We start from the raw sequence: 14,310 nt of genomic DNA, 5'->3' as shown, positions 1-14,310 counted from the left end.
TTTCAGTTTCTGTTTACCAAATCCACTCACAAAGTTTTGATCTGCCTGAGGCTACAGTAGAAGACACTTGCCCAAGGTTCCACACCGTGGGACTGAGCCCTGGACCGTGTGATTTAGAAGCAAGCTTCTTACCACACAGCACAAGATTATTTTAATTTCATAGTCAGGAGGAAAGGTAGCACCCATGACCCTTTATAGAGCATCCAAGACAAGTGGGGATAAGCTGGAATCTGGCTTGAATGCTTGCAACTGAGTGAACCCTGCTAAGGTCACCAAAGCTGCTATATAGTGGCGGTGTTAAACTGGGTGATGGATTAATTCTATGACCCAAGGTGGACTGTGACAAGATTCGAACTTAGAACACAGCCAGCCAGAACAAATGCCACTAGGTCTCCAGTCCAACATTCTTATAGTTCTGCAAATCCACCACCCAGGAGTGGTACTTTTTATCAGTCCTAAAGGGATGAAAAACAAAGCTGACCTTAGCAAGATTTGAACCTAGAGTGCAGAGTGCTGGAATAAATGCTGCTAAGTATTTTATCAATGTTCAGACAACTTTGCCACTGTACCCTCTTAATGCCCATGTGTCACCTGTTTTTGTTACATTGTTTGGGTTTTTCACTTGTTTTCAGTTCTTAATTTTAATAAACTTGCTAAGTTTAGTGTTAAAAAAAATATTCCCTTAAGGCCATAATATATGGAATAAAGGCTGTGGGGGCAGTGGCGGGGGCAGCGACATTCTTGTTAAGGCAGTGAGATGGCAGAATCATTAACACACCAAGCAAAATGTGTAGAAGCATTTCATCGGTCTTTACATTCTGAGTTCAAGTTCTACCTAGGTCAGCTTTGCCATTTATCCTTTCAGGGTCAATAAAATAAGTACCTGTTTTTTTATTACCCACAAGGGGCTAAACACAGAGGGAACAAACAAGGACAGACAAATGGATTAAGTCGATTACATCAACCCCAGTGCGTAACTGGTACTTAATTTATCGACCCCGAAAGGATGAAAGTCAAAAAGTCGACCTCGGCGGAATTTGAACTTACAACGTAACGCAGACGAAATACCGCTAAGCATTTTGCCCGGCGTGCTAACGTTTCTGCTGGCTCGCCACCTTATAAAATAAGTACCAGTTCAGTACTGGGGTCGATGTAGTCAACTTATCCCCTCCCACTGAACATGCTGGCTTTGTGCTCAAATTTGAAACCACCACCACCATTATCATCATCATCATTATTACTACCTCCGCCTTAGTCATGTTTGTTTGTTTGTCTGTGGACAAGATATCTCAAGAACCGCTGGATGGATTCGGATGAAACTTTCTGGGGTGTTTGGCCTCATGACCATCACGAACTGATTACATTTTGATTTCGATCCGGTACCGGAGAAGGATTCTAAATTGTTTTTCCTGTTTTTTTGCTTAATTTTTTAGAGCAGTCAGGTTCATTTTTTAGTATTCTCGTTTGTGAGAGCAGTCAGGCTTATTTCAGATATTCTCATTTTAAAAATCATCTCCGGCTAATTGTTGAGAGGACGTTGGGGTTGCCTTGGCAGAGGTTTGTGCTCTCAGAGTGCTCTTGTTATGATTATTATTATTATTATTATTATTATTATTATTATTATTATTATTATTATTATTATTATTATTATTATTAATTTTGATGAGAATAATTGTAATTGTTATAGTTTTTATGAGTTTTTTTTTATGTAAGAAGTAGTTTTTATTTTAGGTCTTCAATCCCAGAATTAATTCTGACATAAAGGCTGAAAATAAGGCACATGCTACATGAATACAGATATGTGAACACACAAGGAGACTTGGATGCACACCTGATCTAACTATATATATATATATATATATAATAATAATAATATTAGAAAATAAATCCAAACTTACAGGGAAAAATTAGATTTAGGATTAAATCCAATTTTATAGTATAAATATATTATATTATATTATATCAAATTAGAGATAAAACCACTATTAGGCAAATATTGTGTTTTACTCTTTATCTTTTATTAAACTTTTAATACTTTTGATATTTAAAAAAAAAAAATTAATTAATTAATAAAATGATATATAAATATAAAAATATACATACATACATATATATATATATATTTGTATATATATATAAAATTTATAAGTTTAAATTATTTAAATAATTTTTTATTTTTAACTTTTATATTTTTTAATTAATTTTATGTATTGGCTTATGTTTTTCACTGTTTGGTTTTATCTCTAATTTAATATAATATATATATATATATATATATGCTCCCACACTTGCATTCAAACATACACATGCACATGCACACATATACACTCTCTTTCTCTCTAGCTCACACACACACACACACAGCTCTCAACATGCATATCCACTTACATTTACTTACAGAACTAATCTGCTCAATGAAAGGTATCAAAAATATTCTTTAAAAAACAGAACAGTGTTATAGAATAGATTTGGGGCTCAGTCGTTTGTTCATTTCAAAATAGATTATTGGTAGGCATGATTCGATAGGTACAGGTGCAGCTATTGTAACTACTAGGTAAACTTCACTCACCTTTAGTAACCAAGCAGGAAACTGAAAGCAGCTTGTTCTATGTTTGTTTGTGTGTGTGTGTGTATCTATATGTACACACACACACATACATACATCTATTTTATAAAATCCGTTCTGTCTGTCTATGTGTGTGTCTTCTAGGACCTCTGGTATCCTCCATCCGATTGCGCTCAAATTTGATGTGTAGATAGATACCGACGGTATCAGGGCATCTATAAGTCTTGAAAAAATTACAAAAATCGATTCCAAGTGAGAATGCGATCAATAAAGTGAATAAAATCGTTTTTCTTTGGAATAGAAAAAAAAATCTATCTTTATTTCTTCTTTTGCTGGTGTCTCAAATTTAGGTTAAATCAGTGTTTCTCAAAGGAGAGGCCTATGGGACGGTCGGACAAGTTGCTTTGAGAAAATTTGGTTTAAATGTTTGACAACTCAACACCGTCCATTGGACGGGAGGGGGTGTTTTGCTTGTATATATATATATATATATATATATATATATCAATGTTAGTGAAGGCACATAGCTCAGTGGTTATAATGTTGGGCTTACAATTGTGAGATTGTAAGTTCGATTTTTGTGTTCTTGAGAAAGACATTTTAATTCACATTGCTCCAGTTCACTCAGCTGCAGAAATAAGTTGAGATGTCATTGGTGCCAAGCTGCAGCACCCTTCACCTTTCCCTTGGACAGCATCGGCGGCAGGTATGCATGGGCGAGCTGGTCTCCCACAAAGAACTTTGCCCAGACTTGTCCCTTGGAGGGGAACTTGCTAGGTGCAATCCCTCGGTCATTTTTAACTGGAGGAGGTCTTTATTTATATGTATATGTATGTATGCATGTATATACGCATACATACATACATGCATGCATGTCTGTGCATGTGCATTTTATCTCCTTGTCTTTTGTGTCTTTTGTTTATGATTTTCTGTGGAAACATGCAACGGCCACGAGGAAATATCAGCTGTCTTGGAAAAAGGTGGAAGTTGAAAATCTGTCTCGATAAATTCAGTCCGCCCCACGCAAGCATGGAAAAATAGACTTTGAAATGATGATCTCTCTCTCTTTTTCTTTCTCTTTTACTTGTTTCAGTCATTTGACTGCGGCCATGCTGGAGCACCGCCTTTAATCGAGCAACTCGACCCAGGGACTTATTCTTTTGTAAGCCCAGTACTTATTCTATCGGTCTCTTTTGCCGAACTGCTAAGTAACGGGGACATAAACACACCAGCATCGGTTGTCAAGCAATGCTAGGAGGACATACACATACATACATACATATATATATACGACAGGCTTCTTTCAGTTTCCATCTACCAAATCCACTCACAAGGCTTTGGTCAGCCCGAGGCTATAGTAGAAGACACTTGCCCAAGGTGCCATGCAGTGGGACTGAACCCGGAACCATGTGGTCGGTAAACAAGCTACTTACCACACAGCCACTCCTGCGCCTATGATGATGATGATTATTATTATTATTATGATGATGATGATGATGATGATATTTATAAAAAGATTCTTTCGCTTTCTGTCTACCACTCACATGTCTTTGGCTGGCCTGAGGCTATAATAGCGGAAGACATGTGCCCCGCAGTGAGACTGAACCCGAAACTGCCTGATTATAATGTCTTAACGACACGCCCGCGCCTGCACGCACATACACGCACTCATGCACATACACATTGTATCCAGCATTTATTCCCCCCCCCCGACCCATTTTCCATGTCCAGATTACTATTATAGTTGCAGTAGAAACATATCAGGTAGATTCAGTGAATGTAAAAATAGTTCGATGACTCACAATCAAACGAAAAGCTCATTCTATAGATTCATTCATTATAGACGTTTTCTTATGATTAATTTATTACAAACTTGTTGTAATTAATAAATTAATCAGGTTGTTTTGAGTCTAGTTTTGAAGGAAGATCCACTAGACTAGATTGTTAACGACAGTTATTTTACTTTGTTTTTTTTGTTTTTTAAATTTAGTATGAAATTGGTGGTTAGAGGTAGTAAAATGATTTGTATTGTTGAGTAACATATAATGGCTGTAGACCAGGGATGAAGCTTGAACCTCTCTCTCTCTCTCTCTCTTTCATTTTATATATTTTTTCCAGCAAGCTGGACAAACTGGAAAAGAAATTTTTTTTTTCCTATGAAGTCACAATTGTTCAAATTCAAACTCTCCCTTTTTATTTGTTATATACACATAGGCGCAGAAGTGGCTGTGTGGTAAGTAGCTTACTAACCAACCACATGGTTCCGGGTTCAGTCCCACTGCGTGGCATCTTGGGCAAGTGTCTTCTGCTATAGCCTCGGGCCGACCAAAGCCTTGTGAGTGGATTTGGTAGACGGAAACTGAAAGAAGCCTGTCATATATATGTATGTGTGTGTATATGTTTGTGTGTCTGTGTTTGTCCCCCTAGCATTGCTTGACAACCGATGCTGGTGTGTTTACGTCCCCGTCACTTAGCAGTTCGGCAAAAGAGACCGATAGAATAAGTCCCGGGGTCGATTTGCTCGACTTAAGGCGGTGCTCCAGCATGGCCGCAGTCAAATGACTGAAACAAGTAAAAGAGAAAGAGAGAGAAAGAAATATCATCATCATCATCATCATCTTCATTGTTATCTTTTAATGTCTGCTTTTCTTTGTATGCATGGGTCAGATGAAATTTTTTCTATGGCTTTCTGTCTGTGCCCTTCCTGTCACCAACCTTCATCATCATCATCATCATCATCATCATCATTGTCATTGCTTCACAGTCCATTTTCCATGCGAGCATGGGTTGTATAGAATTTTTTTCTGTGGCTTGGATGTTTTTCTTGTTGACAATCATCATCATCATCATCATCATTATCAACATCAACATCATTATTATCATTGTTTTAACATCCACTTACCCATGTGTGCATGGTTTGGAAGGAATGTTTCTCTATGGCTAGATGCTCTTCCTGTCTACAACCTTCACTCGTTTCCATGTACAATAATATTTTCCCATAACCACACATGTGGATATGGAAGAATGAAAATGAAGGACATGGCTTGCATGATAGTGGTACTTGTTTGCATCGATCACTTGATGTCAAGGCAAGGTGACAGTAACACGCATACCCGCCCCCCCAATACATATATATATATGTACATATACTTATACTATGACTCCTTTCAGTTTTACTATTTCTTTATTGCCCACAAGGGGCTAAACATAGAGGGGACAAACAAGGACAGACAAAGGGATTAAGTCGATTACATCGACCCCAGTGCGTAACTGGTACTTAATTTATCGACCTCGAAAGGATGAAAGGCAAAGTCGACCTCGGTGGAATTTGAACTCAGAACGGAAAGACAGACGAAATACCTATTTCTTTACTACCCACAAGGGGCTAAACATAGAGGGGACAAACAAGGACAGACAAAGGGATTAAGTCGATTACATCGACCCCAGTGCGTAACTGGTACTTAATTTATCGACCTCGAAAGGATGAAAGGCAAAGTCGACCTCGGTGGAATTTGAACTCAGAACGGAAAGACAGACGAAATACCTATTTCTTTACTACCCACAAGGGGCTAAACATAGAGGGGACAAACAAGGACAGACAAAGGGATTAAGTCGATTACATCGACCCCAGTGCGTAACTGGTACTTAATTTATCGACCTCGAAAGGATGAAAGGCAAAGTCGACCTCTGCAGAATTTGAACTCAGAACGGAAAGACAGACGAAATACCTATTTCTTTACTGCTCACAAGGGGCTGAACATAGAGGGGACAAACAAGGACAGACAAAGGGATTAAGTCGATTACATCGACCCCAGTGCATAACTGGTACTTAATTTATCGACCTCGAAAGGATGAAAGGCAAAGTCGACCTCGGTGGAATTTGAACTCAGAACGGAAAGACAGACGAAATACCTATTTCTTTACTACCCACAAGGGGCTAAACATAGAGGGGACAAACAAGGACAGACAAAGGGATTAAGTCGATTACATCGACCCCAGTGCGTAACTGGTACTTAATTTATCGACCTCGAAAGGATGAAAGGCAAAGTCGACCTCTGCAGAATTTGAACTCAGAACGGAAAGACAGACGAAATACCTATTTCTTTACTGCTCACAAGGGGCTGAACATAGAGGGGACAAACAAGGACAGACAAAGGGATTAAGTCGATTACATCGACCCCAGTGCATAACTGGTACTTATTTATCGACCTCGAAAGGATGAAAGGCAAAGTCGACCTCGGTGGAATTTGAACTCAGAACGGAAAGACAGACGAAATACCTATTTCTTTACTACCCACAAGGGGCTAAACATAGAGGGGACAAACAAGGACAGACAAAGGGATTAAGTCGATTACATCGACCCCAGTGCGTAACTGGTACTTAATTTATCGACCTCGAAAGGATGAAAGGCAAAGTCGACCTCTGCAGAATTTGAACTCAGAACGGAAAGACAGACGAAATACCTATTTCTTTACTGCTCACAAGGGGCTGAACATAGAGGGGACAAACAAGGACAGACAAAGGGATTAAGTCGATTACATCGACCCCAGTGCATAACTGGTACTTAATTTATCGACCCCAAAAGGATGAAAGGCAAAGTCGACCTTGGCGGAATTTGAACTCAGAATGAAACGGCACATGAAATAAATACCGCTAAGCCTTTCGCCCAACATGCTAAAGCTTCTGCCAGGTCGCTGCATTAAAGTTTCCTTTATATATCCTTTTGATAGATGGAAACTGAAAGGCTCCTTTCAGTTTCCCTCTATCAAATCTATTCACAAAGCTGTGGTTGACATGGGTGTATAGTAAAAGACACTCGCTTCAGGTGCAGTGGTACTGAACCTGGAACCATGTGGCTGGAATGCAAACTTCATGCCACACTGCCATGCTTGAACCTGTGTGTGTGATTACTATATTCATATATAATCATTTGTTAGTTTTTACGCCCATTTTTTCCATGATAGTATGGGTTAGACTTATATATTGTTAAGGCATTGTTTTAAAACCAAATGCTCTTCCTATTGCTAAGCCTTGCTCGTTTATGAAATACAGAATATTCAAAGGCGCAAAGCCAGTAGATGATTTGTTGACAGGAGAAATGACAACAATATCACTGCTCTGTGATTCTTGGAGGTGTGAAAATGTAAACAAACACAGATATAAACACACGCAGAACAAACATACATATACATATGAATATTCTCCCTCACACACACACACACCTTTTGGAAGCACTCCGTCGGTTACGACGGGGGTTCTGGTTGATCCGAATCAACAGAACAGCCTGCTCGTGAAATTAACGTGCAAGTAGCTGAGCACTCCACAGACACGTGTATCCTTAACATAGTTCTCGAGGATATTCAGCGTGACACAGAGAGTGACAAGGCCGGCCCTTTGAAATACAGGTACAACAGAAACAGGAAGTAAGAGTGAGAGAAAGTTGTGATGAAAGTGTACAGCAGGGATCACCACCATCCCCTGCCGGAGCTCGTGGAGCTTTTAGGTGTTTTCGCTCAATAAACACTCACAACGCCCAGTCTGGGAATCGAAACCGTGATCCTATAACCGCGAGTCCGCTGCCCTAACCACTAGGCCATTGCGCCTCCACGACACACACACCACTTGAGCGTCCAAATACCAAATCCACTCACAACCACATGAAAGGCAATTTTCTTAACGGTTCAGATATGCCTATGTTGTAAAATGTTGGATCTTGTCGGTTTGAACGGCAGTTTTTAACATAATTTCTAGGTAACTAAAAAAATTTTAAACTTCGTATACTGGTAGAATGTGTTTATAAAACATCTTTTTCTCTTGGCTTTATTGAGAAAATTCTATAGTTTGTAAGATATTTGTTATTTTTTTCTTCAATATCTGCAATTTCAACCAATCAATGACCTCCATTGAGGTAAAAAAAAACATTCTGTGCCGTATGACTATGTCCCTCGTTTAAGAAACAGATTGGGTTTATTTACATTTGTGAAGAAAAAATATACCCTTCCCCCCACCACTAACCCTAAAACAGATTGAAATGCAATAGATGGATACTAGGGTCATAATTATGGGTGACAATTTCATATGACACCGCTAGAAAAAACTGCCATTCAAACCGAAAAGATCCAAAATGTTTGCTTCCCAACCACTTGATATTAGGTTCAGTCCCATTGCATGGCATATTGAGCAAGTGTTTTCTACTTTAGCCTCAGGCCAACCAAAACCTTGTGAGTGGATTAGGTAGATGGAAACTGAAAGAAGCCCATTTTCTGTGTGTGTGTGTGTTTCTATCTCTTTGCCTTAGGTTCATATGATAGTTGTAGACGAATGCCATTGTCATGCATTTGTACTTTTCATTTCCAATCGTTTATGAGAATGTATCTGGACTTGGGGCAATGTTACCTTACAGAAAACAGGTGAGGGTTGGGGACAGGGAGAGCATCTGACCATAGAAAATCTGCCTCAACAAGCTCCATGTGACCCATGCAACCATGAAAAGTGGACATTAAAATAATGATGATGATGGTGATGTGTGTATGTGCATATGTGCGTGTGTTTTCTGACCTACTTTTCTTTGACATTTGAGGAATGCAAAAATATAAACATGCTGCAGATTCTTCTCTATGCATCCATGTATTCATACACATGCGTGTGTGTGTGTGTGTGTGTAGATGTACAATACATTTGGTAAACAGGATAACATATTTGAACCAAAGCTTCATCTGAGCAACTTTTTATTGATTGTGTTACACCAAAGTTCTCAATCATTGATATGTACAGTCATCAAAAATGTCATTTAAGTATATAATCTTGTTTGCCTCACATCTTACAAGCACTTATCAGACACTACACACTTCTAATACAGTGATACATTGAGTAGTATATCAAGCACTTGTATGTATATTGACAGGTGTCTGTGTGTGTATGTATATATATCATCATCATCATCATTTAGCATCCGTTTTCCATGCTAGCATGGGTTGGATGGTTTAACTGGGGTCTGTGAAGCCGGAAGGCTTCATCAGGCCCAGTCAGATTTGGCAGTGTTTCTACGGCTGGATGCCCTTCCTAACGCCAACCACTCCACGAGTGTAGTGGGTGTTTTTTACGTGCCACCTGCACAGGTGCCAGACAGAGCTGGCACAACGGCGACGAACGGATGTTGCTTTTACGTGTCACCGGCACGGGGCCAGGCGGTGCTGGCAATGGACACGAACGGATGGTGCTTTTACGTGCCACCGACACGGGGGCCAGCCGAGGCTGGCAACGAACACGAGCGGATGGTACTTTTACGTGCTACCGACACGGAGCCAGACAGAGCTGGCAAACAGCCACGAATGGACGGTGCTTTTTACGTGTCACCATTCAATAGTCAAGATAAAACTCTGAGTTTTATCTCTTCGGTTATCTGGATTTCCACTTCGGCATCCGAAACTCAGAGTTTTATCTTGTCTATTGAATAATTGTACATATTATTTTATAGATAAATTTCCTATATTTACATAATATTGAGGTCTCTTTCTTTCTTTTGTTATCTTACTCTTACCGTTTTTACCAATATATATATATATATCGTTGCTCTTATTTTAAACTGTTGTATGTCCAAATTTGACCAAATGCATTTTCTTTCAATATCTAATTTTGCTTGCAATAGCTGGCCCTCCGGCTGCTTCACATGCCAAGATATGGAAATTGTCACAGTGTAGTACAATGGTTTTGCATTTTTCAAAAGTGTAGTAAGTCCCACATATGACAGTTTTGCAAAAATATTTCTGACTGAAAATATCATACATGCATGGAGTTATGGTTTTATGCAGCCCACAAAGTATTATCATTAAGCTGAAACTGTTAGCTAATGTAAAAAGAAATGGAATGGCGAAACTATTTCTTCGTTTTCTGAAAATGCAACGTTTTGGACTTACGATACTTTTGCATAATAGCAACGATATATATATATATATATATATATATATATATATATATATATATATATATATATATATAATATGTTTCATTATGTTGAACTGTTAATCCCTATTCATCTTTTTTCTCAATCTGTTTTTTGTTTTCTCTCCATTTTTTCCCTCTCAGTCCTTTCTGTCAAATAAGGTAGACTCGCAACATCAAAGACTTTTCCATTCTTCCAGAGCATCAAACTAATACACCTGCTTGTTGTTCCCTCACCTGTCTTCATCTTTTGTTTTCTGTAAATTTGAATTATCTATATATATATATATATATATATATATATATATATATAAAATTATGATCTTAATTCGAAAAATACTTTATGGTTAATCGTTCCATTTAGTAAACAGGTCAATTACAATTTTTCCAAGTTGTTTAATACAGCAATTCAAAGATATTTTCCAAGAAACCACAAATATTACAAAATTTTTAATTGACATAAGCTTAGATCAGGTTATTGTCTTAACCGTAATATTGCAAAAATTATAGCAACACATAATATTAAAATGATATTGAAATTTCAAAAAAGCAATTACAATCAGAATAGCGTAATAAATTCGAAGCATAATAGTGTCAAACTGAATAAAGTAACTCAAATAGAAGGGAACACTATGAAATTAAATGTCGTGAAAAGGGAAACAATCTAATTTGACATAAATAAAAACCTCAAATCAAGAAAAATTAGTTCTGCAAGAAATAGAACAAAGGTCATGTTATCTAAAAGAGTAAATAATAATAAAGAACTTGATGGAAATGACTTTAATTCTACCGTCAATGATCAACTTGAAACTAAATCTAAGGGAAATATAAAAGGCTGTCTTTGCAATTGTTCTAAATGGGAATTCTGTTATATGTGAAAAATAAGGGTAAAACTAAAAATGCAATATGTAGATGTATAGTTACATCTGAGGGTAAGGAATTCTTTTTCTTCAGTGAGACATCATTAGTAATCAAGAGGAGACTGGCAAATCATTTGAGTTCATTTAAGAAAAAAATAAAAGGTTCCAAATGAGTTTTAGCAAATTAATCTGGTCTTTTGATGACAGTAACGAGAACCGTATGATTAAATGGGAATTAATTTGTACTTCAAGACCATACAGATCTGGAACCAATAGATGTGATGTATGTTTATGAGAATTTTTCAGGGTTTTCACATGAAAGGGTAATGTAATAAATTCTAGACAGGAGCAAGCATTGAGGTGCTTACACATGAGGAAATTCACATTTACGAAGTATAAATGAATAATTATCATTTAAACTATACAAGGTTTTGAAATGATGGACTGAAAATGATCATCCAGTAAGAATTTGAAATAGATCTTGTTCATGTCTAACTTAATGGGCAGCTCTAAATTGTACAACGCAGAGTTTATAAAAGAAAATCATTAAGCGGCCATACCTGAGGGATATCGAGTTAAGACCCTGAGAACACTGCACCATTTTATAGTAGGGTTGCAATTGCAACACTTACTAATTGGGGCAATTGAAACATGTGTTGGGTCTTAAAAAATAGTGCATAATTATAGAATTAAAGGTAATGCTCTTGCTACTTTGGAGTAATACTTATTCTTAATATTGTCAATATATATATGTATATATGTGGAGGCACAATGGCCCAGTGGTTAGGGCAGCGGACTTGCGGTTTCGATTCCCAGACTGGATGTTGTGAGTGTTTATTAAGCGAAAACACCTAAAGCTCCACAAGGCTCCAGCAGGGGGTGGTGGCAGTCCCTGCTGTACTCTTTCATCACAACTTTGTCACACTCTTTCTTCTATTGGCCTGCTCGCTTAGCCAGTGGGGTGGCATCATTTGAAGGCTAAAAACAATGCGAAGCGCATTGTGTCCAGTGATGTATAGCAACATCTGATTGCCTGGTCAGTCATGTGATGTGTGTGTGTGTGATATATATATATATATATATATATATATATATATATATATGGCACCAATGACATATGAATAACCACACAAAATTACCATCCCTGTTGTATTCTTCTAAAACATGGACATGTTGTGAAAGACAAACTATTATTTCAAGCTATTAGAACAATTCCACCAAAAGTGCCTTCATCGCATTTTAAATGTTAAATGGAGCTTTTTTTACTACAGACAGATGTCTTTGCATCAGCAGGTATCACTTCTATTAAATCAATGATTCTGAAAAATCAAATGAGGTGGTCTGGCCATATTGTTCAAATGGCAGATGAACGTACACCCAAACAGCTGTTTTATGGTGAGTTTGCAGAGAGGAAACATAGTCTGTGTAAACCTTAAAAAGACATTTAAGGATGGCATAAGGACTACCATGAAGTCACTTGGAATGGATCCAAGGCCATAAAACCCTTGCTTTGGATCGAGCTGGATGGTGCACAAAAGTATGGAGTGGATTGAAAGTGTTTGAGGAGACCAGGGTAGCATATGCAAAACTCAAGGAAGATTTAAAGAAGAATGTTGTGACTGAGAAGGTAAATCTCAGTGACCTTTTTGTGTGCACAGTTTGTGACAGACCATGCTGGGTTCAAATCTCATTTGCAGACCCATGGAAAACAAACCTCCGCCAACTACTATGCTTATATATCTGTGCACACCTTTCAATGCTGTGTATGCCATAAAGTCTGCAAATCTAATGGAGGCCTCAAAAGACATTTTAAGATCTACAAAGATCAGAACTTAACTGCAGCTCTTGGTAGTCCAAATCAGATATGCAATCTATGTGGGTGTCTTTTTAATACATTGTCTAGTTCAAAAAGCCACATGAGATACCATGATGGATCTAAGGTGTTGGTACAAGAGGTGGTCAGACTCTGCATAAGGAGAAAACAACCACAATAAATATATATATAACTGTATAATAACATATCATAATAATATTTTATTCTCTGATTTTAAGCGACAATTTCTAAATACAAATGATGAGCTAACCCCAGCCAGAATCGAACCCACACATCAATACTAACAAGGAGCCATGCTAACATAGATTTGTGGGTTCGATTCTGACTGGGGTTAGTGAACTTCTTAACTACATAGCCATGCCTCCACCTCAGAAATCTCTTTCTTTCTTAGTTTTAATTTTAATTTTAATTTTTTTTTTTTTCCATGTATTTTATTCATTTTTTACCTCTCTTTTCAGTTCCTGACAATTACAGTGGTTGCATTTTTCGTTCAAGTGTCGATTGGAATTTTGGCATTCATCTACAGAAATGAAGTTAGTATCCCATTTTTCTCTCTTCTTTATTTAGTTATACAACAATTAAATGTTTAAATCTGATCACCATGGTATTTGTTTCAAATTCCGTTTTAGTTTACCAATGTTAAGATTCCACTTGTAAGCTGCTGTTTAGTTCTATACCAGCTCTGATTAAGCAGACATGTGTTCAGAGACGTTCTACTCATGACCATCTTGTCTTTTTTTATCTATCTAAAATTACATTTTCCAACATGTTCTTCCTTAACAAGTGTCACTATCATGCAGACAGTGTGCCTTGTTTTCAGTCTGCCATGAAAACATGTCTGGTTATGGGGAAATATTACCTTACTTGGAAACAGGTAAGGTTGAGGGCTGGTAACAGGAAGAGCATTTGGCCATAGAAAATTTGCCTCAACAGGTTCCTTCAAGCCCATACGAGCATGGAAAATAGATACTGAGATGATGATGAAACTGATTGTGCTGCTGCTGATGATACACATGTATGTGTGTATATCTATATCTATCTATCTATCTATATCACCATGACCGACCAGGCTATCAGATGTTGCTACACATCGCTGGTCACAATGCGCT

General features: G+C 37.7%; 1 protein-coding gene across 1 annotated transcript in view; it reads left to right on the top strand.

Annotated features, from left to right (window-relative positions):
• The window catches only part of LOC115216583 (tetraspanin-15), a 128,760-nt gene that overhangs the window by 98,735 nt on the left and 15,715 nt on the right, over positions 1–14,310 (top strand). Inside the window, exon 3 of the mRNA XM_036506342.1 lies at positions 13,660–13,734. Coding sequence (XP_036362235.1) covers positions 13,660–13,734 — 75 coding nt within the window. The remainder of the gene's footprint in view (positions 1–13,659; positions 13,735–14,310) is intronic.

This window comes from Octopus sinensis, linkage group LG10 (assembly GCF_006345805.1).
Source record: "Octopus sinensis linkage group LG10, ASM634580v1, whole genome shotgun sequence".
Taxonomy (NCBI): domain Eukaryota; kingdom Metazoa; phylum Mollusca; class Cephalopoda; order Octopoda; family Octopodidae; genus Octopus; species Octopus sinensis.
Note: the sequence above shows the minus strand (reverse complement) of the source record. Positions and strands in the feature narration are given on the sequence as shown.